The sequence below is a fragment of the Macaca nemestrina genome, chromosome 11, assembly GCF_043159975.1.
Source record: "Macaca nemestrina isolate mMacNem1 chromosome 11, mMacNem.hap1, whole genome shotgun sequence".
Taxonomy (NCBI): domain Eukaryota; kingdom Metazoa; phylum Chordata; class Mammalia; order Primates; family Cercopithecidae; genus Macaca; species Macaca nemestrina.
The window spans coordinates 76,724,165-76,751,132 of NC_092135.1; the positions used below are offsets into that span (position 1 = coordinate 76,724,165).

The following is a 26,968-nucleotide window of genomic DNA, read 5'->3' on the forward strand; positions in this document are numbered from 1 at the left end:
AATAGGGGATTTCACACTTGGAACAACAATAGTCACCTTTCCATGGGTAACTTGGGTTTGTTCTTGTCTAGTAGCCATAGTTTCTCTAGTTCTCAGTATTGTTTCTTGTTCTTTGGCTTTAGCAGTAGCAACTGCTATTGTAGACAAGGCAGTTTTCTCAGCTTCCTTTCTCATCTGATTATTACAGTAAAATCAAGATTTAAGTTGAACAGGGCTTCGAACACACATAGTATGACCCTTCCCGCTTCCTCATGGTGATGCAAGACGGTTATTCAGGGTTAAATACACAAGAGAAATTAACTTTCACCTGGCAATGTCTACATATACTGACTGTGAATCACAAAACTTAGAAATGTTAGCTATTTAAAAACCTCTAGATGAGTCCCTATGTCGCTTTTTAAAAATTAAGCTAAAAAATGCTAATCTTCATGCAAAGAATAATGGTGAATAAAATGAATTATAAATGTTACCGAGGATGAAAATCAAATGTGCAGATAAAATTAATGATAATCAGTTGCATATTTACCGTTTTGTTTTTAGTTAGGGGTTTTAAAAGGCAAATACAGATTAATAATTCATACCACAATGTAGTTAATAGTTTACTAGAAATTAGTTTAAAGATGAACTTTTCACAGCTCAAATATCTGTATTCACCTTTTCCTGAGTTATTTGAACTTGTTCTCTTTTGGTAGTAATGCCTTCTCTACTTCTTGATACTAAATCTTGTTCTTTGACTTTGGGTGTGGCAACTATGACTTTAGGTACAACTGTTTTCCTAGTTTCCTTCATTATCTGATCACACACAAAAAGTAAGAAAATAGTCATTAATTCCATAAGTCTTTAATAAAAGAAACATAAATCAAAAAGAAAGGAGGCAAAATTTCTTCCTATTCAAGGAAATTTTAATTACACTAAAATATATCATTTGAGCTGCTTTGATCATCCATACTGTTTCACTGGCAAAAATATCTAAACAATAAGTCCAGTTTAAAAGAAAAAAATGTGATTAACAATAAAAGACTAATGAGTGCTCTTTTGTATTTTTCACATTTTAAAAAGTATAATCTATAAGACATTTCAATAGCACTGTAAATAGCACATTTTTTTGTATTATGAATTGACTTATTTACAGACATCTGCTTCAATAGGAAGATATTAAAGTGAATTATTATATTATATTAGTAACAAGCCAAAGAATGTCTGAAAGTTAGGAATGAATTGGCGGTGAAAGGTAGCTGTGTGGGGAAAGAAATTTTCTATTTGCATTATAAGAAGAGGTGAAAGTGAAGAAGTGATGATTAAGATCCATGATGGAAATGTAGGTGATTTGCAAATGAAATGGTGCAAGAGTGACTTTCACATTGGCAGGAAGTCATCACCTTTTCATGACTTAGGTGCATTTGATCTTGTTGTGTGGCAGTTTCTTCTTGAGCTCCCGGGACTGTTTCTAGTTTTGTGGACTTTGCAGTGGCAACTACCACCATGGATGCAGCAGTTATCTCAGTTTCCTGTCTTATCTGATTTTTAGAGTAAAATAAAGATTTGAGTTTCAAAAGATACAAAAGAAATGGCACGACATCCTTGAAACATTCAGGAAAATAGAGAATGCTTAGTGGTGAAAGATAAAATGTCAGATTTCCATTTTAGGGGCCTACACTTGTGCTTCAGACATAGACTGCTTTCCTGAGGTATGGTCTTCTTTTCTGCCCACATGCTCCTTAGCAAATTGTCCTAGAACTGAAAATAATCTCATCTTGAGACATGTTGACATGTTAGCGATCCTGGTGGTTGGCTGCTGACAAGTGGCTGGAAAACTATAGGCCAGCTGAACTTGCCAGTCACCAGCATTGCAATGGCCATGGGGATTTCTATGCCTTTGATTATGCCAAGTAGGGTTCTTGCTACATTCAAAGTGTCTCACTCACAGTAAGGAGAGGGAAATTCAGTCAGCAGCCTCTGGTCAGCCTTTTAAGTGTACAGGGTTCTCAACTGGACCTTTGAAGAAAGTAGCTCTAAGACCAGCAAAGAGCTTGAGTTCAAGGAGGATGAGCACAGGTGCCCTCTTCAACATGGAAGAATTCAGATAAATGCCTCTCTCCTGACACTTAAAGGCTTGATTTCACATACGGGAGAGATGTGGATTTTAATGATACTGAGATTGTCCTTACACAGCTCTAGGGCACAACAGCAGCAAACGCTTCTAGGTCACTGTTTATCAATCATGATTTGAAGGTTTTTTTTTTTTTTTTTTTTTTTTTTAGGAAGTATTCGTTTTCGCCGATGTCTGGCATTTCCTCACTTTCCCTTGCTATTTATTTGGGGTGTTTATGGCTGATGTATGTGTGTGTGTGTGTGTTTGTGTGCATGTGCACACACATGATGTGTCTTACAACTATGTAAAGTTTGTGCATTACAATCTAAGTGACTGAGGGCTTAGGCTATGCACAAAGAAACCGACTGTCCCGGTGGGTAACTGGATTGGCATGATATCTATCATCCATTCATGTATGGTCTAGAAAGTTCATAGATGTGCCCTAAACTGTTCTGTAGACAGTCTCCTGAAAACTGATCAAGTGAGTGGAAAATAGTGCAATGTGAACATAATTTCCATCTTGAGTTTCAATGCTAGACATAGAGGAACAATAACAAAAAATATACAACAAAAGACTTCTCCATTTGTGGGTTTCAGTTATAAGCTACCTGCAGCTGGCTGTAATGTGATATTGTCAACGAACTACAAAATATTTAGAAAATCGAACTTACTGTTTCTTGAGTTACTTGTTTTTGTTTCGTAGTAATTTCTCCAGAAATTCTAGTTTCTTGTTCTTTGGCTTTAGCTGCCGAAATTACTACCTTTGGTACAAATGTTTTTTCAGTTTCTTTTCTTATCTGCAAACAATGATTAAAAAAACTTTATTTCCTGATGCCCAATGAAATGATATGGTGTTTATTAAATATAACAACATAGGGATTTGAAGATGTAAAATCCCTTTTCTGGAGATGTCACTAAATAAAATAAATAATCTCATGTTCATAAATAAGATCATGCTCTTTCTCTCCCTCAACTGTACATTATGTAGGCTGCTTAGAGAAAACAAAGTTTAATTCAACACTTTGTTTTGAACAGGAGAATTGTAGTCTTCTTTAAAATGACTTCCAATTTTTACAAATAGATCTATGGCAATATTATTCTGTACTAATTCTGTCATCTAAAGGTAATCTTAGAATATATATCAGAATGGAAAGCTTTAGAAGTAATTTTGTCTGATCTTTTTATTTTCCATGTGAGAAATCAAGCACGGATAATTTATAATCTGCATTTATACAATAATTTTGTCTTGTCAATTTTCCTAAATACTGTGAAGAATGCTGTTTCCATCTGGGCATCTAAGTTATATGCGTGTATAGGGGGACAGTTTTCTCCATTTGCCTCTGTGCTGTTCTCAAATATCTCATCACTGAAACACAGAATCTCAAGGCTGAAAGAGACTTGAAAGTTCATCTTCTCAAACCACCCAACTGACAACTGGTTCCATTGGCCAAGAGCTTTACTAACTGGCCTTTCCCAATCTGTCCCCAAATGCTGCCAACCATGGGGCTGTCCTTTTCACCTTTTCTGGTCATTTGGCTTGTTAAGGCTATGCTGTCCATTCCACTTCAAACTCATGTGTAAATGTCTTCCCAAGTAGCCAGGAAGCAGTTGCTAAGATTCCTAAAGCAAAGTGAGTTCAGTGTCTCCTCCACTTTTCCCCATTCCTGCCTCAGCATTGATTTCTTCCTCCTGGTTTTACCCATCTGTCCTCTCCCTATATAGTCATATACTTACATCCCCAGATCAATGTGGTGAGATCCCTGGTGTATGTTCACAGAGTTCTTTTTCATACTCATAAGGGGAGCATTCAGGGACACTACCAAACTTTGGTATCCAGTACCCAGAAATTTACACATACAACAAGGGGATTTTATTAGCATGCTAACAACCATATGGCCCAAAAAACAACACTCTTCATGGTAAAGGTGATTATCTGTGTTGACCCCTGTAAGAACCTCAGTGAATTTTAAATAGAAAACCATTTTCACCTGCTCATGAGTTACGTGCATCTGCTCTTGCTTTGTGGTAATTACTTCTCTGGTTCTTGATTTTAATTCTTGTTCCTTGGCTTTGTCGGCGGCCACTACTACCTTAGTTACAGCAGTCTTCTCCGCCTCCTTTCTCACCTGCTTTTCATAGAGGAAAGGAAGAAAACACTTTAATGCATCTTACATAAAAAGTTCAAGACCAGCCTGGCCAACATGGTGAAATCTTCTACTAAAAAATACAAAAATTAGCTGGGTGTGGTGGCGCACACCTGTAATCCCAGCTACTCACGAGACTGAGGCACAAGAATCACTCAAACCCAGGAGGTGGAGGCTGCAGTGAGCCGAGATCATGCCACTGCACTCCAGCCTGGGCGACAGAGCGAGACTCTGTCTCAAAAAAGAAAAAAGTTACAATAATCTGTCAGGATCTAGACATAAATGTCACACAAGAGAGGTAAGGAGGAAAGCTGGAATGATTTTAAACTATAACAGAAGATCTATTCAAATACGAGGTGGGACATTATCCTGGATTTATAACACTGTTCTAGCTATGAATCAAGTGTCATGTTTGTTTTGAGAAAAGTAAAAACAAAAGTCCTTTGGGGAAACTTAGAGAAATGTAATGCCTGCCCTGAAATAGTAGTTTCCACGTCCAGTGTGTGCAGTGACTGAGTTCTGGAATTGACTGCTCTCTGTTTCTCTGGCCACCCTTTGCCTACCTTGAATACCATAGTTGACTTTCGCCTGCTCATATAGCCCAGGTATTTCTGGCCTACGCTGCTCTTCTGATGTTCACATTGTCAACACCTTTGGTATCTCAGACCACCTTTTGCTCAGAAAGTTCTAAAAGTCTGGGCCCTGCTGGACTCAAGGCTGTCTTCAGAATGAATTGAGCACTGCTGCGTGCAAAGCTCAGTGGATGGTGGTTGAGTAAATGTGCACTGAAGGACGCGGCTCTGCGGGTGCCTCATGGCAGCCTCACACGTACCTGTTCTTGAGCAGGTTGGACGTGCACAGCAGTCGTGGTTGTCCTCTGAGCAGTCTGCTCTACAGCGCTGATCACTGGTTCTCTCACTCTGGCCATATCAACGGCAGCAACAACAGTCGCAACAGCTGCACTTTTGTCAGCATCTTGTTTCACCTAGATTAGAAATGACCAAGTAGATTACTTTTTAAAATGACATGCCCAGTAGAAAATAAAACAGCATACTGCAAAACTGAGCTACCTAGAGCAAAATACACTCATATATAAGCATTTATTATTGCCAAGAAATATAGAGGCTGTATCATTAAACCCTGTACTTTATGGAAACTTCACAGATTGGAGCTTTTGTCCTAATTAAAAATGGTTTTACAAAGCATGACTACTGAATTTGGTCTTCAGTTGCTGCTATATTTTTATGTTCATATGCATTTTTCCTCCAATTTATACAGACTGAGTTTCTGGCAGAAATCCACTTGGAGAAACTAGAATGTGCAATAAGGAAAAACAAAACCATTCTGACAGTACCTCTTTAGCACCAGTGGCAACAGCCTCTGCTGCGTAGGTAGCACTGGCCGACACACTGGCGGCAGCACCCGCAGCGCCACTGATGGTCATTTGCTCCTGGATACCGTATCTCCCTTCCCATCTCTCTTCTGTCCTGATCTGAGTAGAGGTTGTCAGCGTTGTCTCTCTCATCTCAGCCTCAGATGAGGAGGCCACGTAGCCCTCTTGCTTCCAAGGGGGTGGCACTTCGGGACCTGTGGCCATGGTGGATGCCTGAGTCTTACGCATGAGCAATGGAGACCTAACAGACCTGATGGGGGATGTGGAGATTCTTGCTGCCGGAGACACGGACCTGAAAACCAAAGGCAGAGGTCAAGAATGTCAAAGCAAGTAGAGGTAATTGGATGTGAATCATGGATGAAAATCTGGAAGTGCTTTAAGGCAGAGTTTTAAAATGTGTGCCTCCATAACCTATTCAGAGGGTAAATAATGTACTTGGAAGTAATCTGTTTTAAATCTCAATAAACCTATTCTTATATGCTGTAACCCTGTAAGAGAATCAGCTTTAATTCCAAATAAGCTGGGGATTTTGTGCCTTGCACCTTCTCACATTAAAAAAAAAAAAAAATCACAACAGAAAAATCTACTTCTTTAATATGCAGCCAAAGACAAGACATGTCAAATCCAGCAACCTCTGTATTCCCAGTTCATCTCTGTATTTCAATTCTGGGGGGTTAGAGGATGTCAAATAGGTGTTATAAGAAGAAAGGTTTTTGTAATCAAAATGTTTGTGCCACTCTTGACTAAGCAGCTTAAGCCTCCCCCCTCCCCCCCTTGCAGGACTTCCCACAGCCTTTACTATGTCAGTATGCCTTGTGAATTTCCAGGACAGGAGGACACATTCTCAGGAAGCTTTCTGCAGCATGTTGCTGGATATAGGTTGTGCAGTGCACTTTGCAAATTGCTGCTTTAGCTAAAGTGTTTGTGGACAGCTACTTTTAATTTCCTCCGTATTTGTTTGCACACGCCCTCCTTGTATTGCACTCTGGACTTATTTTAAATATCTTTAGAGTTATTGTGGGAATTGACTAATTTAAAAACTAATGATTCTGTGATTTTTCGTTAAATTGATAAAGTTGCTTCTTCCAGAATAGTTTTCATTGTTTGCTTTTTAGATGTATCCAAAGTGCAAGTAGCATCAGTTGAAGAATATGGGTGCTAAATCCCAGCACTGATGGCCAAAAAAGACTATTTCTGATCTATAGCAATAATTCTGGGGATTGGACTACTATTGTAAGGTAAAATTTTTTTCAAAACTAATTTAATTCTTAATAAGGCTTATTACATTTTCCTCTCTAGGTGGCAGTATTGCCCTATCATTGCATTTTATTAATTCTGCATATAAGAAATTGTTTATAAATACATTCTGTCACTATCTAGGATATTTAGCTTACACTGATCATAAATGAAATGATTATTCTAATTAAGCTCAAGGTACAGTTGATATTTTCTGTAACTTACAGAGTACCTTAACAGTACATTACAACATTAACTGGTTTCACGAAGAAATGTTTATTTTCTCGAGGAAGGGCTTTTTTTGTGTGAAAATCCATTTACATTTTGTAAATGAAATCGTAATCAAACTAAAGGAAAATCTAGGGAACAAGTCTCTTTTCTGAACACGACTGCCTTCGAAATATAACCAAAACCAAGTTAGAATAATGTGTGGTTTCCACTAACTGAAGAAAAGCAAAGAGACATGCACTTTTAAGTTTCAGCCTGTGCCTTGTTCTTGCTGTACTTAGTAAATGGGTTTAATTCGAAAACAGTTAAAAGACAAGATTAGCATGACATGACTGATTAACAGCAGGTCACAGGTAAGCCCATAACTGTGAAAATCATTGTAATTTTGGTCATTATAGGAGAGTGCTTATTTCTGCACTTACAATAAAAAATAATCACCTGGTCACAGCAAGATACAATGCACCTTATTCAATGAAATATGTTTGCCTTTCAAGATTAAACTAGGAGATATTTAGAAAGTAGTCTATTTTTGATAACCATTATTTTCTCTGCAAATTGGCATTTTATTTCTTAATTATTTGAAAGCAAAATTTGGGGGCAATTTGGATGGTTATTAATGAACTTTCAAAACTACTAAGATGGTCAAAATGCTCCATGGGATCAGGAACACTCCATGATTCTAAATGATCCTTAGGCTTGGGTTTTAAAATATAGTTAGGTTGTTATCTCCTCAAGAAATTGCATTTGGCTTGTGTTGTGATTTCATGGTGTGCAAACTTGGATTTAGCCTGAGACTGAACATTTTTTTTTATTCAACTGCTAGACATGTTTTTTAAAGTAAGCTTTTTGTTCAAGGTTTCATGTTAGTGTTTGCCAATATCTTTACATTTTTGTGGCTAAAACAATAAAAATTGGAAAACATCTAGCATTTTTTTCCCACATATTTATTGGACTTTTACATTGCCTCTCATGTGAAATACTTTTTTGTATCTTTTGTCTTTTTTTATTTGTGTAGTATATTTTCCTTTAAAAATTAATTTATGGATGATTTTTAATGCATTTAGTGTATTAGTTATTTGTCATAAGTGTTACAAACATTCCTCCAGATCCATTTCTTTCATTTTGCTTGTTTATGGGTCTTATCCAGAATAAACATACATAATTGTGTATGCTATATACTGTTTCTAGGCTGGTATTGTCCACCTTGTAGCCATTTTATGTTTATTATGATACTTTTATGGCAGAGGCAATGAAGTACCTTGAGGAGGGGAAACCTCTTAAAATGTTTTCAAAAGTTCTGTTTGGTTTAGTGATGACCTTTTGCCATACATATATTTTGATTTTTATGTAGTTGAATCTGTAACTGTGTTTTTAAAAGCTTTCGCCCATAAATGCTTTTGCAAATTGTCTTCTCTCTTTTTTTTTTTTTTATTTTTTGACTATTTAATCAAGCTGAAATTTACTTTGTAAATAGTGAGAGGCAGAAGTTTGTGTTTGTTTGCTTCCAGATGGATAGCTAATTGGACAAGCATTCTTTATTAAAATACCTCTTCCTCCCATGAATTGAAAGGTCACTTTGCTTTTTGAATTCCCTATATACTTGGACCTATTCTACTTGGATCTCTTTCTGGACTCTCTGTGTTGTTCCCCCGGTGTATTTTTCTATTCATTTACCAATACCATACTGTTCTGATTATAGTAACTTTATAGTATGTTTGAATATTATTTAAGCCAACTATCTCCTTATTATTCTTTTATAAAAAATTTTATTAGCAAGGAACATCATGTGTTTTTTATTTCATTTAAATTGATCAATAAACACTTTTTGGTTTGCTCAAATTTTGTACATTTTTCATTTCATCATATTAAAAGTTTCATCATGATAAACTAAATCCCAAACTTTCAAAACTGTTGTGGACAATTTACACTTGATTATATAATTTCTGAGCCCTGATTATGATACATGATCACCTTCTAAAATACTTCCATATTAAGTAAGCATAGAAGTCCATTTTATTTTCTAGATAAAATAACACAAGCATATGCAAAATACTTAAAAGGTTTTACTTACTCTCTGAATATAAGAATATTGGCATAATTACTTTATATTTACAAGGCACTTTCAACTAATTATCTCATTGAACCCCCAAAATGCAGCTTGAGGTCATTCTTATTGTCATTCTCTTTAACTTACAGATGACACAACTGAAACCTTAAATAAACTACTTAACTTCTTTAATTCCAGTTATCTATCAATAAAATTGAGGATAATAATTCTTACAGGTTGTGAACATTTAATAAGATAATGTATGTATAGTTCCAGTCTGACAGAGGAAGTGATCCATATATAGTAACAATTATTTTATTATTTATACTTATTGCCCTAAATCAAACTGTTAAGTGATCAGGCTGATTTGTCCTTAGGGCTTTCAACTCTAACTTCTGTACTCTTCTCCTTTCATTGTGCCATATTTTGGCCCCTAAAGTAGATATTTATTACATGAAATATAAATAAGAATTCAGAAGTTTTTAAGGGTCTTCAATTTACCTGTGGACAGTGAGGATTTGTGAAAATAATATTCAGTAACTTCTTGGTTTACCTCCTTTGTCACCTGCTACATTTTTGATTGCATGAAACTTACACGGGAGGAGGGCTGGGAAGTGCTGGGAAGAGAAGGGCGTGGTCCCTAGCCAGGCCTGTGCCCACGGACCTAGGTGAGGACAGGCACTGCTGCCTTCCTGCCCAAATGTTGCATTTCCCAAGATCACCCTGACCTGCCACGCCCCAACCCTATGTCTATAAAAACCCCTGAGACCCTAGTAGGTAGACACACAAGCGGCTGGATGTCGAGAGGAACACGGAGCCCCACAACCTGCCAGTTTTAATGCTCCCCTAGAGGTTTGAGCAGCGGGGGACACTGAAGAAGCGAGCCACTCTCCGCGTCTCATGCCCTGCGAGGGGGTGAGGGAATCTTTCTCGTTTCAAAACCTAGTTCCAAAATGTGCAATAACCTGCTCTTTCTATGGAAGCTTTACCTGACCGGCGATGGGGTCGGTGCCCGCACGTGTCTGACCGGGGAAGGGGAGTGTCTTATGGGCGATGGGGACTGCTGCCGAGCCAGCTGTGCTTTGGCAGCAATGGACGGTGGCGTTGGGGATCTTGATTTTGGCTTCGGAGGAATCCTGGGAGGTGTTTTATGTGGCAGCTGTTGCCCAGCGGCACCATCTATGACCATCTCAACGGTTGCAATTGATCTGGCATCAAAGTGGGCTTCAATCTTCTGTAAAAGATTAAAACAAAGCCCACGTTGAGGAGGAATAGCTGGGGACGCAACAGCCTGAAAGGCTTGAAAACCAACAGTATAGAAAAAATACCTTTTCAATTCGGGTTTGTCTTGATTCTGAAATCTGAGCAGTCGAAACAATTGTCTTTGTCTTTTTAGCAGGTACTTCTTCTTCACCTGTGGGAAGGGAAAGATGAATGTTTAGGAGGGGGCACAATGACCCATTTTAAAAGACATTCTGTTAATTCTGACTACAAAGTCAAAAAGATTTTCTGGGTATCCCGATGGAGAAAATTGCAGAAAGTTTTACATTTTGCATGAATATAAATTAGGTTTAAAAATAGAAAACATTCATTACTAGATAAAAATTTACTTAGAACGATTTTTTAAAATTTCATTATTTGCCAATAATTTGGAAATGTAGATCACTTAATTGAAACCCTTTCCAGTTTATAATGAGATTCATAAGCACAGATTGCTTCCATTCTGTGCTCCTGCCTAGAATCTCAGGGACTTTTCATGGGTGTCGAAAAGCCAGCTTTTATATTAGCTCACAGCCTTCTTCCCAGGGCTGCGAGAGGTGGCAAGTGAACCCTTGGTCCCACTTCATCACAAACCAGCTCTCTCCCCTTCTCTCTGTTCCCCAACCTCCAGCACATACCTTGAACCAGTAATTCAGCAGTCGAAGTAGCTCTTCCAACGCTATTGGTGGCATTTACTGAATAGGTCCCTGAGTCTTCAGGGTATGCTTCTACAATCAGTAAGCTGTAGAGCTCGCCTTCTTGTGAAATTTGGAAATCAAGGGAGCTCTGGATTTCGGCTCCATCCCGGTAGAACTTCACCACAGGTGTAGGGATTCCAGTCACTCTCACTTGGAGTCTCACTTGGCTTCCTTGTCTCACGGTCATGCTCTGCAGTCGTTGAACGAAGTTGGGTGGTGCTGTCTCAGCTGCAGGGGCAAGAGAACAAAGTCAGGAGTGAGAGCCAGGGTGCTCCCCACAAGGTAATTTTTAAACAATCACAACTCCAATTCCAAAACCAGGTGATGACTCGCCAATCTAAACATCCTTAGCTGTCCTTGAACCCAGTTCACCCAGCGATGACAGCAAGAATGGAACCAGGAGATTACAGAAGGCTTTCTCACCACCCTATTTTATTTTATTTGCTTTGTTTTGCTTAGCAGTTTAGGCCAACACTTTTTGTTTCTTTGTTTTAAATAAAAGCTCTAGATTTTGTTATAGCATTTCTTGAGACTCTTTCTGGCACTTCCCCTTCAACCTCACATCTAGTGCTCTATTAATATGCGAAGGCCATGTTGCATATTCCAGTAAGTTGCATTAAAATGAATTCCAGTGGTTGCTATGATGGGTGCACCTGTTACTTAAAGAATCACTACATTTTAAATTTAATTTTTAAAATCCTAAACTTTCTCCAACTTGATAGGTATTCAAATAACCCAAATATTTACTTGCATTTAAAATGTTAATCACAATAATAACATTACTTTAATTACATTACAGAAAGGGGATTTTTTTGGTTATGTTGAAAGAAATTTTTTACAAGTGTGAGGAGTGAATGGAATTAACTTTGACATGATTTTGAGTAACAAACAACAGCAGGTGCTGCCAACCCTGTGCATTTTCCATTTGTGAATTTTCTGGGTACATGCTAAAGTTCTACCTGAAGTTACTTGATGTGGTTTCTGTTTAGGTCAATTATAGCCCTATAATTGAACCTCACTGAATGTACAGTTTATTGGATAAGCATATGTAACTTTATGTAGCTCATGTAGGATATTGTTATAAAACATGTAAAGGCATGCAATATTCTGTATAATAATGTCTCACTAGGTAGTAAAGGATAGAGAAAAACAACAGGCCACTAAGATTGGTGATAATTTTTCTGGGGAAACAGTGTCATGTGTTTGAATAATAAACAAGCATTTGTTTTCTTCTGGGTATGTTTACATGCCTCTTAAATGGGTGGTCTGTAGACCACCAGCATCAGAATTATCTGGATACTTATTAAAGTGTGAATTCCTGGAGATTCACATTTTCCTGGAGAATATGTCTTATTCCTTAATAGACTTATAAACAAGGTTCCAAGCTTTTCTACTTGCTGAGAAACATGACTTTCAATATTTCCTTAACATACTTTTGAGTGTTTAATATGTGCATAGAGAAACTGATTCTCAGCCACTTTTATGATGTACCCTAGAGGAAAATTAAATTCCAAAAGGCAAACAACTTGGTTACAAATAATTCAGCCTCCAGTAGACCCTTCTCTAGTTTAAGAGCTGCATCTACCTATGCCCATAGCTTTTTCTGGACCCCTTTCCCAATTTGCCAGAGATGTCCTCTGAGGGAGCAGAGGATTGGCAGGTCCCCACCAGCCTACCTTTCACGAGAAGCTCAGCAGTACTAGTCGCTTGTCCAGATCCATTGGTGGCTCTCAGGGAATATCGTCCACTGTTGGCTTTAGTCACGGCGGGGATCGTCAGTTTAGCGCGGCCATCGCTAAAGGAGATCTGCACGCCGGGCAGAGTGGAAGTGGAAATCACCTGGCCATCCCGAATCCAGCTCACCTCAGGAACTGGAAAACCTGAAGAGCAAGAACAATTCATCTTTAGGTTTGAGTGGGCACCGCAAAGTCCTCTGCTGTGTCCCATCATGTTCACTGCCTTGTCCCAATCTGTAAAAGCTTTCCAGCATGGAATGCCACTTAATGATAGGGAAAACCCAACAGTTGCATGATCAATGTGTAAACTTGCAGACCATTAGGAAGGCAGGAAGGGAGGCAACTGAGGCCAAAAGAGGCCTAATGATTTTTCCAAGGTCCTTCAGCTAGCAGTGACACAGAGGGGACTAGAATTTCCTGCCTTCCTGCCTAGAGCTCTCTCTGATGCAATTTTTTTTTTTTTTTTTTTTTTTTGAGACGGAGTCTTGCTCTGTCACCCAGGCTGGAGTGCAGTGGCCGGATCTCAGCTCACTGCAAGCTCCGCCTCCCGGGTTCATGCCATTCTCCTGCCTCAGCCTCCCAAGTAGCTGGGACTACAGGCACCCGCCACCTCGCCCGGCTAGTGTTTTGTATTTTTTTTTAGTAGAGACGGGGTTTCACCAGGTTAGCCAGGATGGTCTTGATCTCCTGACCTTGCGATCCGCCCATCTCGGCCTCCCAAAGTGCTGGGATTACAGGCTTGAGCCACCGCGCCCGGCCTCTCTGATGCAATTTAATAGACATCATTAAAATCATGAAAGGGACTTATAAAAATGAAGAACCAAGGAAAATTTGAAATGAAAAGTGACTGTTGTCCTCCTTGAGAGCAAGTGAAGAACAAAAGCAGCCAACTGATCTCCAGGTTCTGCCTGACAGGCCCAGGAGGCATGCCCTCCTCTCTCTGTGGTTACAGGGACACTGTCTTCTTGGACTCTTCTGCTTTCACAAGTGCAATCAGTAAAAACATTGTAACACGGACAAGCAATTTCTCATAATAAGAAACCTAGTCTTTCAGAACAACATGTATCATTGGAATTGCAGCTGGAAAGCCAAATTCTCTTTATCTGCCATAAATTGTAGAGCCGAGAACTACATGTCCGTGGTTTGAGGTTTTAAATATATTAAAACTCTGTACATTGAGAATGTATGAGGCACATTCAGAGCATGATTTATTTTGCACTTGGCATAAAGGTTGATGCTTTATCTACTTAGACTGGGAGGTAAAGATAATCTAGAGAAACTCTATTTTGTTGTTTATACATTAGCCAATCTCCCACTATGGCCAATTAAATAGTTTATTGGACTGATTTATGGGTATTGGATATTTTCAGTAGTGTCTTTGTAACAATTTATTTGCATATAGTTTGAAGGAACAAGAAGATATGAAGTAGCCAGATTCCACTACTTCTCAAGGAGGCAAATTCCTACTGAAGTCATATGTGTTCCAAAGTTCAGATGTTACTGAGTGCTACCAGATAAATAAGTAAATTATTTGGAAGTCAGTAAGACTTTATCATGCAAGAGGGAATTTCACTGGTCTATATATGTACAATAGAAAATAAGTAATGATTATATGATATTTGTGCAATGTAAAATAAAGTATTATCCAGTTATGAATAAGATTGGTGCATACAGTAGAAAAAAAGAGAAAAAAATAAATATTATTTTATATCTTTATCATAAGCCATAAAATTTTTAAAAAGAAGTGGGCAATGAATGATGGAAGTACACTAAATTAAGAATTAAGCATGATTTTTTATTAATCCATATCAATCTTACATGGCTAGTTATAATACTACAGAAAGATAAAATATTGATTAATTTTAAAATTATTTACAATATAGTTCATAAACTACTCCCCATTTTTTCATAAGATGATACCATGCATTTTTTTGAACCATCCATAAACTGAGTTATGAGGAAGAAAAAGAAAGGCAAAAAAGAGATGAACTTCTTTTCAAATAAAATTCTAGGGTTAGTGTTTGCTTCCTTTTAAATAGAGAAACCCGAGAAGCATATTATTTTCTGTCATTTCAAAATGATTGGAGTCTTTTAACTCATTAGAATCACTCAATAAAGACTGAAAATAAAATAATAAAATAATGAGGAGTTGGTTAATTACTGAACAGCTCTGCCTCTGAGGAAAATTAGATGCACTGTTATTTTGCATATGAACCAACTGAAGTTCAGGTGTCCAGAGCAGGCAACCCAGACTGCCTACCCAGTGGCTCTGTGGCTGGCTTCTATTGGGCTTGAGTTCTTGGCTTCCAGTCTGGCTCTGCAGCTGAACCCAAATATAGAATGACTAAATTTGGTCCTACTTAGCTGCTGGATTCTAACAACAATTTTAATCCAATGCTAATTATTTTTGCTTTGTGGAATAACAAATATGAATAAAACATTTTCAAGCCATTATATTGTCAGATTTTGTCAGTACTCTGTGAATGGTATACCCTTAAAATGACCTTTCCATAGTGTTGGACTAATTTACCGAAGTGAAAGCAGGGCTTAAACTTGGCATCAAGTCCTGCACTAACGTTAACTTACTGGAGAAGAGGCAAAGGAAAAAAAACAAAAGTGTGGATGTGTGAGCTTACCACTAATGTGAGCCTCAAAGGTTGCGGTACTACCCTCCAGTACCACAACGCTTTGTAACGGCTGCGTAAACGTCGGTGCTTGAGTTGTCATCTTTCTAGGCACTCTGGAAAAGAAGAGAAAATAAATTAGGGTGTCCCAACTAAGGGTCACTCTGGAGCTGCTTTGCAGATAGCGGAGACACATGTTCCTCCAAATGGATTGCTCCATAGGTCGTCTATGGGCCTAAAGTGATGGACAGGTCTTCTCTTTTGTGGTTTGAACAGTTTTGCATAGTTCATCATTGAGTTTACTTAAAGCCTAACCCAAAGAAGCAAGTGTAAGGCGAAATGGAAAAAAATATTAGCCAAACAGAGCAAGGAATGAACCCTAGTGGTCAAAGAGGGAATATACATTCTTACCAATAGTGGAAAATCAGGTTCACAGTTGAAGAAAAAGAAAACCACAGCAATGCAGGGTTAGTGAAGTGTAATTAGAGAGACAAGACATGTGATAAATGTCAACTAAACCTCTGGGCCTGGCGTGGTGGCTCATGCCAGTAATCCCAGCACTTTGGGAGGCCAAGGCGGGAGGATCACTTGAGGTCAAGAGTTCGAGACCAGTTTGGCTAACACGATGAAACCCCTGTCTCTACTAAAAATACAAAAATTAGTCAGGCGTGGTGGCGCATGCCTGTAGTCCCAGCTACTTGGGAGGCTGAGGCACGAGAATTGCTTAAACCCAGGAGGTGGAGGTTGCAGTGAGGAAAGATGGTGCCACTGTACTCCAGCCTGGGTGACACAGTGAGACTCCATCTCAAAAAAATTAAATTAAATTAAATAAACCTCTGCATGAGCTTAATGTGTAAGTGACAATTATTTTAAAAATTTTCCTTTTCCCCAATATTTTTCATTCACTCTATATTTATGAAGTTGACATTGATTCAGACATTATCTGATTACTTAAAATAGTTGCCAGAAGTAAAAATCTGGACTTTGCAATTTATTTCCTGACTGGAAAAGCTTTGGCAAGCCTTATCAAATATGCAAACTTTTCGTAGACAGCATACGGTGCTTTTTATTTCTTAACATTTCTTCATACTGTAACTGTGCAGTAAATGTTGCTACTGCTGAAGTAAATATTCAGAAAAATTTAAATTTTAGTGAACAGGCCAAAGTTTATTATAGATCTGAAAGAAAAATGCTGGCTCGAGTTCTTAATATGGAACAATTTGCAAACTTTGAATAATGGAAGGCTGGTGTAAAATGTAGATGAAGTGAAAAGGCCTATGCTTTCATAAAGTAAAATATTCAACATCAAAGAAACAAGTATGAAATTTGCAGTGAAGTCATTTTGTTAAGTGCAAGAAAGTACTTTGCCTATCAGTTTCAGAGAGATTATGTGAAGAATTTTCTGATGCATAAATACCTAATTATTCAACATGACTATTCTGTTCTGAAATAGAACATTTCTGAATTGTCAATCACTTCATTACTATTTTTCATTAAATTCTTTGTTTACTAAAACTTCATGGAGCAATAATCTTCTCAGTGATAATTCTGTTTCTTATTGTAACTTTCTACTTAGTTAAAACAATGAAACCAGCATTCTCTGAGACAATAAAATTTATATTTGGAAAATTCAGATAATATCCAAAAGCTTTCATAAATTTTTTTGTCAGAAACTCCTTTTCGTAGCATATTATCTTTGGGACGAACAACTTTCTGTGTCTAACTTTTTCTGTTTACAAGCTAGTACATCTAAAAATATCTGTCTTCTTAGATATAGAATACCTAATTATATATCTATGTATTATATATCTATGTATTACAGGCATTGACAATTAGTAATTGAATTCTAGGAAGATGAGAAATCAAAGTGTATTTAGAAGTAAGAAGCCTTTCCTTTAAACATTATTTCTTACCCTTCTTAGCATCAACATTTATCTCAAAATATATAATTGGACTGTGCGCTGAATTAAAATGCATGAAGAGATTCTGAATATTTTAGAAAACAATTATATCTTTTTATTCCAAATCTCTAACTATGTTGCAATTAACCAGCTTAAATTGATCTTACATGCCTATTGTCTAGGTAAATTTTGTTGCTTTAGCACTTGCTCTTCCCAGGCCTTTGTCTAACTGGGGCTGAAGGTATGCATCTAAAATGTCATGCTCTTAAAATAAACTCTCCTAAACTCTCCAAGGTTGACTGACAGCAGGCAAGTGTTGTGTCACTGTCCTGCAACTGATACCTCAGCAGTTGATTCCCTTAAAAAGTCATCAGGGTGTAGCTGATACCACATGCATTTTATCAGAGCTATTCTTGGTGTGCTTCACTTTATCATTGAGTAACATAACCTTGAACATTCTCAACAGACAAAGAGAGTCTAGACAAGAAGTAAACATTTTTCTCAACATTTCAGACCTCAACTTTTAGAATATGAAGTGAACTTAAGCAATTTGAATCATGGAATCATTTAGCTGATATGCTAAAGCTTTCAACTTTTTAAGGAAAAATGTTCAGACATTTTAAAACAGAATGTAACAAGCAGATTTAAATAATGGGTCAGCACTAGCAAGAAGTAGTTATACAAACACTTCTACAAAGGCATTTAGCACACACAAATAATCCGGAGTCAGAGATCAATAAGAAAGTGACTCTACTATTAAAATAAGAAAAGTTGCTGCTCACCTGATTTCTCAAGAGTGCCTAAAAAGGGTGGGACTAAGCCCAAGGTTGCTTCTGAAACGACGTCCTATGGAGAGTTGGTTTTTCTGACCATCTCCGACATGAATCGGTGAGCCTCTAATCCTAAAAACAAAACTACACAGTCAAGACTGTGTAGTTTTGCTTTTCTATGCAATCCCTACACCCGAGGCGAGGCTGGGAATGCACGACTGCTGAAGAGCCAGGGTCTGGCCTGCCCTTATAGTCACCAGATCTGCTGACAGCCCCGCATCCTTAGGCAGGGCCCTGGGTGATTGGCTGTCTTAGGAAAGCATGATGGGAGAGGACCTATTTGGTAGTGTCACATACCACCTGTTCTTCTGATTGACAGTGCTAAATTTAGTACCTCAAAGGAGACTTTACCAAGGAAATAGAACTGTATTTAAAGAATAACTGTGTTGAGACTCAGAGAAGAGAATTGGTTGCTGATGTTAAAATCTGAAAATGCAGGTCTAAAGAAGTGTGACAGTAGATAGCACTTGTGGGCAGTTATACAAAAGAGCCCCAAACCTGAGGACTCTGCCCCGAGTCAGGTCCCAGTCCGGTTCCCTTCCCCCATAAAACAAACCAAATGGACCTGTCAATCATGACAGCAGATGAGGGAATTTATCTCAAGTATGAGGCTTCACGTTCTCTGAAGAATCAGTTGCTATAAACCTTAGTGTTGAGGAGAGCTCATTTGTACTACCTACGTTCTCCAGAATCCACTTGTATTTCGGGGACAGTTACACTGATGTTAATGAGCTTATTGCTTATACAACCCTGCAAGAAATAATGTTGAAAGGCAAAATTGGAACTCTGCTTAGGTTAGTCTGCACAGTACAATGATTTCACCTTTGTCAGATTTCATTTTTGTCTGGCATTAATATTTACAAATATGTGTGCACTGCTCCTTAGTAAGTAGCCAGGTCTTATGCTTAAATCATCCATAAGGTTCTTTTTCCAGGCACATGAATGCTGTTCTGCTAATCTCTGGAGTTTGCTGTTACTAATGGGAAGTGGTTAGGAGATGATATAGTTGCTATTTTAGGACTGAATTTAATTTCAAGCAAGAGATATTTCAAATACAAAAGAGCACACCAAAAGATCTTTATAATGACTCAGCTGAGAGATTTGTGAAACTCTACTTAGAGGGAAGAAAATTGTCTTGTTGATAATGGAAAAAGACTTTTATCAATAAAAGAGACTAAAATTTTTAATTTAAGTTAAATTTCTTTATAAATTTCTTTAATAAAAATATTCCCTGTTATGGAAGAATTTGGTCATGCACTAAACTTTTCAATTTCTTGAGTATTTCATATCTTATGTTTATTTATATAGTGGTTAATATGTTAATGTTTAACAGAGCTTAAATTTACTGACAACTAATATAGCATAGTTTTATTAACAAGATGACACCATGTACCTATTTAAACATTTTTCTCCTTTACTTAAGTGGTGTATCTGTATTGGTGGCACCATTTCCACCCCCATAGGTTGCATCTGCTATAATTCTATTTGATTGTTTTATTCAGAAACAACTGGTTTCATATTATACACTTTGAAAATTATTCCCAGTGAGAGATTTGTGTTACAAAGAATCTGCCAGTCATAAGGCTAAGAAACAATAGAAATATGTGATCTTTCTGTTTTGGAGTGTTCACCAACTGGTTATCTATTTAGGATACATTTGTGCATGTTTGTGTGTGTGTATATACTGTGCATGTGTGCGTATTTTTAGACTCGTTTGATCTAATGTGAAGCAGATTAATGTTGTGTTATGTTCGTTGGAATTAAAGTCAAACCATTTACATTCTTATGGGAACTAGAGGGAAGAAGTGACTATAATCTGGAAGCCTGCGTCATCTTGACATGATGCAATTCAGGTAACTCAAGAGCCAAGAAGACGGACCATATGTTATAAACCTAAAGTCAAGTGTCTTTCCTTTTAAGCTGATTGTCTAGTCACTGTTCTTTGACTTTGCTAGACCTTGCCTCCCAACCTACACCTTTCTCTCGAGCTGGATGCTTCCTGTCCTCAAACATCAGACTCCAAGTTCTTCAGTTTGGAGCTCAGACTGGCTCTCCTTACTCCTCAGCTTGCAGACAGCCTATTGTGGGACCTTGTGATTGTTTGAATTAATACTTAACAAACTTCCCTTTTTATATATATTATATACTAGTTCTTCCATATATATATATGTACACACACACACACACACACACACACACATATTAGTTCTGTCCCTCTAGAGAACCCTAATACACCTTGCAATATTGTCGGGATCCTTGCCTTTAGGCCTTTATATGTTTATATGACATTCAGAATTAAGAAAAGAAAAAATGAATGAACAAAAGAAAAAAGAAAAGAAAGGAACAGTATATGACATTCAGAATTAAGAAAAGAAAAATATGAATGAACAAAAGAAAAAAGAAAAGAAAAAAAGAAAAGAAAAGAAAAGAAAGGACCAGTCAGTAAATAACTAATATTCTGCTCTGAAAAAGAGTTCTTATTATTGGAATAGTAACGGACAGTATATGATATCATGGTATGCATTAGTTTTAAAATTAAATATGCCATCGTTACAATTAGTAAACTAGTCTTGTGGAAACCAAATACGGGGCAGATTTGGGGAGTTTGCTGATGCAGTAAGATCTCAATTTACCACCCTAACAGTGGGGAGGAGCCACATAGATAATCCCAAACAGCTGATAATTCAAATGTAATGCACTTAATTTGGAATGCATGGCATGATTCTCTCTTTGAGCACAATATTCAATGAAATTCAGTAAATATTTATTAAACATATATTCAGTGCTGAGCACTGGGATAAATTATTATGATTTTGGATTCTGTCATTATTTGTTGATTTGACAAATATCTCTGAGTGGTGACTTTGTGCTGGGCATTGTACTAGTGATGGCTAGGCAGAGCTGACCAAGAAAAGACAGTTACAATTATTGTGCTCTTAGAGATCGTGGTCTACATAAACTCCTAATGAATGCTCATTAATCTGTGACTGAGACCAAGTCTAGGATATATGCAAAACTCAGGCAGTAACTCCAACTACATAGTCAGATTTTGTTTACCTTATATAGGACCATTTACAAAGGAAGGACTTACTGGGAGTTATTTAAGAAATGGGTACAGTTTTTAAGGCCGATGCAAGGATACTAGAAGAGAGTAAAACTAATGTATCTTATGACTGGTTAAATTTTTGTGTGTGTTCTTTTATTGCATTAAACACAGTTTAGGCACAGAGATTATAGCAATGCACACAACACACAAAAATACATGCCCTCTAAGAGTTTACATTTTTGTTAGCACAGTAATATTAAGTGATATAATATCAGTAAATTCCTTTCCACTCATAAAACATATCAAAACTGAAATATAGGCTCATCATGGAGCTATTTTTAAACAAGGAAGTAGAAAAGCAAATTCAAGAAGTGCACAGGGAAAAGCCTGCTGACGAAAACAACTTATTCTAATGGAAGACAGTCTGTGTTCTTGGAGTTATAGAGGCAGAAAAAGCTACACTGGGAATGTGGGAGGCAAGAAATTGTTGCTTACAATTTAAAAGAAGACTTATTGTCCCATTTTTTTCTACATCCAGCTATAATTTCTTTAGAAGCAAGATCAAATTAGATTTCCACAAGTATTTACAAGTGTACGAATAGTCACAGATGCATTTAACACCACATCGAATACAAAAAGATTATTTCAGACATGTAAGATATTTTTACCAAAGTAAGAAAGGTAACAAAAAATAAGTCTTGAATGTCTCAGTAGCACTGCTGTTAGGGGCACTCGGAATTTCACTCCCACTCTGCCTGGGTTTAGGCAACTCACTTGAATCTCTGTCTCAGATTTGTCAGGTCAAATTGGTGATTATGATCTTGACTTCAAAGAGCTATTAGGAAGATTAAATAACAGAATGATCATGGCAGTGTCCAGGACCATGAGAATCTGACACATGGTAGGCATTTTGTTCATTTGCTGCTGCCAAGAATGACATTAAGAAAATAATTTCTGTGCTTGGTTGTATTGATTTGCTAAATTATCTCTGACTACCTGATAAAATACACAAGATAGTATTTTCTAAGAAATCTTTGAGAAGTCCAAAAGTGAGCTCATGGAATAAAGCACATCTCATGTCCTTCCCTGAAGGCCCTCAGAAGGTGACATGACATTTATATGTGGATTAAAGCAAAGCCCAAGAAATACTGCAATCTTAAAAAAGAAATAAGTTGGGCTTCTGAAAGCCTGTGGCAGGTAACTATAATCCTGATTAGATCCAACCACCAGCAAACGCTCATTGGAGGGGATACTGCTGTCAAACATCAAGCTTTACACATGCTGAAGGGAGGCAGCCAGCCTCATTTTTTCCAGTAACCACTGCAGGCACGGCATCTGGGGACAGGGATTAAGGGCTCTTTCAGGGTCAAAAACATATTTGGGAGCTGAAAAATAAGTTTTGCTTTGAAAACAAAAAGAAATCTGCAACAAGGAAAAGAATGGATGTTTATCAAATACCTACAAAAGAAGATATGTCAACTAGTCAACTGCACTTGAGATTGGTATATTTCAATGCATCTGATAAGCTCAGGGATGGATTTTCCAAAACTAAAACAATCTCTGTGGGACAAAAATCTAAAAATGGCCCTAAAAGAGGCTCTACAGTCTCAAAAAACAAAGGTAATCTTTGAAAGATTAAAGGCTCCTTGAGCCTTAAATTATGGTTCTTTTTTATGTTCCTATGGAATTATTTAGTTTTTATGTGTCTGTTAAAGAGATTTAGGCCTTTTTAACCTTTGTGTTTTACCCCATCTATTTCAAATTCCCAGATAAATTCCTCTTTCCCCCATTTCCTCACCTAATCATAATAGAATATTTTTTGAGCAAGCCCTTACTGTATTAGCAAAGTGTGGGGTGCTATCATATTGTCTGTTGCCCCAGCCCATCCCATTTGCTACCTACCCTGCTCCAAGCTACTCTGTGCCTCTGGGAGGCTGACTCCTAGAGGAGTCCTCCTTGGCCCTCTGGCTTCTCATCTGGTTCAGCCAATGGGAAGTGCTTTAAGGAGAGAAGTTGGAGTATTCATTCCCCCTGCTTCCTCCTTGCCTGGCCATGGTTTGAACTTGCCTTCCTCTACTTGTGACCATGCCTTCCTCTACTTGTGGCCGTGCTCTTGTGACCCTTCTCCTCCAGATTCTTTCTTTGGTTCCAGGAACTGCTCCTTTCCCCAGTGTTTTTAGTTAGGGCTTTGGACTGTTGCTATCTCCAGGATTCTTCGGCAGCCCCCATTAGTTTTCATTACCCTGCTACGCCTTGTAATAATCCCTTCACTAAACTCTCTTCAGTTATTCTTTTGAGGTGCATGTACTTCCTGCCCTGACTGCAACCTGGCTTACTCACATAAAGACAACATTAACAACTTCTCTCTTTTTCTTAAGCTAAACTAAGTCAAACATTTACCTTCATTGCTAAGTTATAGTTTCCATTTCCAATTGACTTCTTCCTTACCCAGCTTCTTCCCTACAGGCAGCACGTATTTTTAACATCATGTTCAGACTTCTGTTCATTTCTTCCTCCTCTCTGTTGTTCTCTCCCTCTTTTCTTTCCTTCTCAAGTGTTTTTTGAGTATGTTCCATGTACCAAGAACTATAAAAGATACAGATGATGTAAGGCCGTTTGCTGAGATATTAGTTAGAAAGACAAGAGAGTTATGTAACAATGCAAGGACAGACAACAAAAGGTTAAGGGCCAGAATGATAAGAAACACTAAGTGCTCAGAAATTCAGAGGTGCAAGAGAACAGTGCAGAGTGAAACAAAGGCACAACTCCTCATGGAGAGGATCACTTAGGTTGGGTGTTTTTATTTCTTTTTACAAAATAATTGAAGCATTTCAGTAAAAGCACATAAAATATGATAAAAGAGAAATGGAAATAAAAAATGCCTTTGAGAGAAAATAGAAACAGAGTAGAAAACTAAAGCCATGCCAAATAACAACATAAGTTCACAATCCACAAAGGCCACTATATTTGCTGTAGTTGATCTTTAGGTTGGTGATGAGCTTCTTTAAAGTTAAAGAAAAAAGAAAGTTATAATTCAAAATATAGAGTAGAAAGCATACCAATTCCTGGGGCACATGCAATTTTCTAATGCTAAATTTGTAAAATGTATAATGTACAGCTTTATCGAGTAGGCACTAAGGGAGGTACCTACCAAAAGTCCTTAACAATGTACCTGTAGTAGATATAGTGACTTAATTTGATATGTTGATATTTTCAGTGCAAGTTTTAAACAAAAGTTCAGGGCATACCAAAAAGCAATTCACTGAATGCAACTGAATGAAAGGCTAAGGAAATATAACCCAAGTTTAAAAAATTAAGAAAAGGAGTGAGGCTCTAACCTGATCCATGGTAGGATTTAGATCCAAATGATCAAAATCGAAACCAAAATATGACTGCAATCCTGGTGTTCTGTGTGCTTGATTGTGAAGTGATTGACATTATCTTTAAGGGTTTTTACTGAAATTCACATTTCCTGATATAATGTAAAGGTTTCCACATTTTCTCACTGTCCTTAATGACAACAATCACGACTTTATGCTTACCAAGTAGTTTATATTTTCGAAAGTAAATTCAGTTCTCATTTGATAATTACATTCTTGGATTGTAGAATATTGGTGTTAGGATGGTCCTTAGAGAAACTGAAAGGATTGTCCTTTGCTAATGTGTAAAAGGAGCAGGCAGACATCCTGTGGAAGGTCAAGGTGAAGTACAAGTATGTCCCCCTGAATGTTGGAACATGCTGCTACATGCAAAGGTTGAAGGCACCAGCTACACATTATTTTTGATGAGGTCATGGTATAAAAGACCTTTGAAGAGGAAGCCATGTCATGTATTCATGTCGGAACCAGTGTAGCCACGTTGACTCCCTCATGCCTCTGTTTCTAAGATTTTCACCTGAAGACTTTAGTGGATAATATGAGTATGAGAAGAAATTAGCATTAAAAAAAGAAATTCAGTGGATGAATCGGTTTAAGCATTTCATTTTTAAGTTTCCTAGGGTGAGAACTCTGTGCATACCAATGAAATAAATCCAGTAGGGTGCAAGTTTTTACATAATAGACCTTTGGCAGTGAAAGATTTAACCTGTAGGTTTGACACATTGTGGATAACACTATAGAGTCATAGCATTTAGTTTTGAGGAAGTGTGAATTTGAATTACATGTATTATATATGATATGGTTTGGCTCTGTGTCCCAACCCAACTCTCTTCTTGTAGCTCCCATAATTCCCACATGTTGTGGGAGGGGCTTGGTGGGAGATGATTGAATCATGGAGGCGGGTCTTTCCTGCGCTGTTCTTGTGGTAATGAATAAGTCTCACGAGATCTAATGGTTTTAAAAACAGGAGTTTCCCTGCACAAGCTCTCTCTCTCTCTCTGCCTGCTGCCATCCATGAAGATGTGACTTTCTCCTCCCTGTCTTCCACCATGATTGTGAGGACTCTCTAGCCATATGGAACTGTAAGTCCATTAAATCTCTTTCTTTTGTAAATTGCCCAGTCTTGAGTATGTCTTTATTAGCATCACGAAAATGAACAAATACAGTACATCGGTACCAGAAGTGCGGTGCTGCTCAAAAGTTACCCAAAAATGTGGAAAAGACTTTGGAACTTGGTAACAGGCAGAGGCTGGAACAGTTTGGAGTACTCAAAAGAAGACAGGAAAATGTGGGAAAGTTTGGAACGCCCTAGAGACTAGTTGAAAGGCTTTGACCAAAATGCTAATAATGATAAGAACAATGAAATTCAGACTGAGGAGGTCTTAGATGGAGATGAAGAACTTGTTGGGAACTGCAACAAAGGTGACTCTTTTTATGTTTTAGCAAAGAGACTGGTGGCATTTTGCCCCTGTCCTAGAGAATTGTGGAACTTTGAACTTAAGGGAGATGATTTAGGGTATTTGGCAGAAGAAATTTCTAAGCAGCAAAGCATTCAAGAGGTGACTTGGGTGCTGTTAAGACCATTCAGTTTTAAAAGGGAAACAGAGCATAGAAGTTCAGAAAATTTGCAGCCTGAAGATGGGATAGAAAAGAAAACCCATTTTCTGAGGAGAAATTTAAGCTGACTGCAGAAATTTGCATAAGTAACGAGGAGCCAAATGTTAATCACCAAGACAATGGGGGAAAATATCACCAGGGTATGTCAGAGACCTTTGTGGCAGTCCCTCCCATTCAGGCCCAGAGGCCTAGGAGGAAAAAGTGGGTTTATGGGCCAGGCCCAAGGTTCCTCCCTCTGCTGTGTACAGTCTAGGGACTTGGTGCCCTGTGTCCCAGTGCTCCAGCCATGTCTAAAAGGGGCCAAGGTACAGCTCATGCTGTGGTTTCAGAGGGTACAAGCCCCCAGGTGTTGGCAGCTTCCACATGGTGCTGAAACTGCGGGTGCACAGAAGGCAAGAATTGAGGTTTGGGAACCTCCACCTAGATTTCAGGGGGTATATGGGAATGCCTGGATGTCCAGGCAGAAGTTTGCTGCAGGGGTGGAACCATCATGGAGAACCTCTGCTAAAGCAGTGCTGAAGAGAAATGTGGGGTTGGAGTCCCCACACTCAGTCCCTACTAGGGCACTTCCTGGTGAAGCTGTGAGAAGAGAGTCACCATCCTCCAGACCCCAGAATGGTAGATCCACTAACACCTTGCATTGTGTGCCTGGAAAAGCTGTAGATACTCAATACCAGCCCGTGAAGACAGCCAGGAGGGAGGCTGTATCTTGCAAAGCTACAGGGGCAGAGCTACTCAA

At 38.1% G+C, this 26,968-nt stretch overlaps 2 protein-coding genes and 1 long non-coding RNA gene across 17 annotated transcripts in view; 1 reads left to right on the top strand and 2 right to left on the bottom strand.

The window, feature by feature from the left end:
* Nucleotides 1-18,348, bottom strand: part of LOC105468968 (titin) — a 272,665-nt gene extending 254,317 nt beyond the window's left edge. For 8 of the 11 annotated variants that reach the window (XM_071073842.1, XM_071073841.1, XM_071073840.1 and 5 more), the window contains exons 1-13: nucleotides 18,142-18,345; nucleotides 15,471-15,574; nucleotides 12,775-12,978; nucleotides 11,039-11,326; nucleotides 10,469-10,554; nucleotides 10,130-10,374; nucleotides 5,591-5,921; nucleotides 5,069-5,221; nucleotides 4,081-4,221; nucleotides 2,764-2,889; nucleotides 1,380-1,517; nucleotides 655-792; nucleotides 37-174 (exon numbers count right to left, since the gene is read on the bottom strand). In XM_071073842.1, the coding sequence (XP_070929943.1) occupies nucleotides 37-174; nucleotides 655-792; nucleotides 1,380-1,517; nucleotides 2,764-2,889; nucleotides 4,081-4,221; nucleotides 5,069-5,221; nucleotides 5,591-5,921; nucleotides 10,130-10,374; nucleotides 10,469-10,554; nucleotides 11,039-11,326; nucleotides 12,775-12,978; nucleotides 15,471-15,561 (2,079 nt within the window). In that variant the 5' untranslated portion in view covers nucleotides 15,562-15,574; nucleotides 18,142-18,345. Of the gene's footprint in view, nucleotides 1-36; nucleotides 175-654; nucleotides 793-1,379; nucleotides 1,518-2,763; nucleotides 2,890-4,080; nucleotides 4,222-5,068; nucleotides 5,222-5,590; nucleotides 5,922-10,129; nucleotides 10,375-10,468; nucleotides 10,555-11,038; nucleotides 11,327-12,774; nucleotides 12,979-15,470; nucleotides 15,575-18,141 lie in introns of all 11 variants that reach the window. The other 3 variants (XM_071073844.1, XM_071073843.1, XM_011772102.3) reach the window with 2 other exon arrangements.
* Nucleotides 5,877-26,968, top strand: part of LOC105499519 (uncharacterized) — a 195,466-nt gene continuing 174,374 nt past the window's right edge. For 4 of the 5 annotated variants that reach the window (XR_011610262.1, XR_011610261.1, XR_011610264.1 and 1 more), the window contains exons 1-2: nucleotides 5,877-5,965; nucleotides 6,745-6,867. This is a non-coding gene — a long non-coding RNA (uncharacterized lncRNA). The remainder of the gene's footprint in view (nucleotides 5,966-6,744; nucleotides 6,868-26,968) is intronic. The other variant, XR_011610263.1, reaches the window with a different exon arrangement.
* LOC105499520 (coiled-coil domain containing 141) overlaps nucleotides 18,220-26,968 on the bottom strand; it is a 263,883-nt gene continuing 255,134 nt past the window's right edge. The window contains exon 27 of the mRNA XM_011772110.3: nucleotides 18,220-23,821. The gene's annotated coding sequence lies outside the window, so the exon portion shown is untranslated. The remainder of the gene's footprint in view (nucleotides 23,822-26,968) is intronic.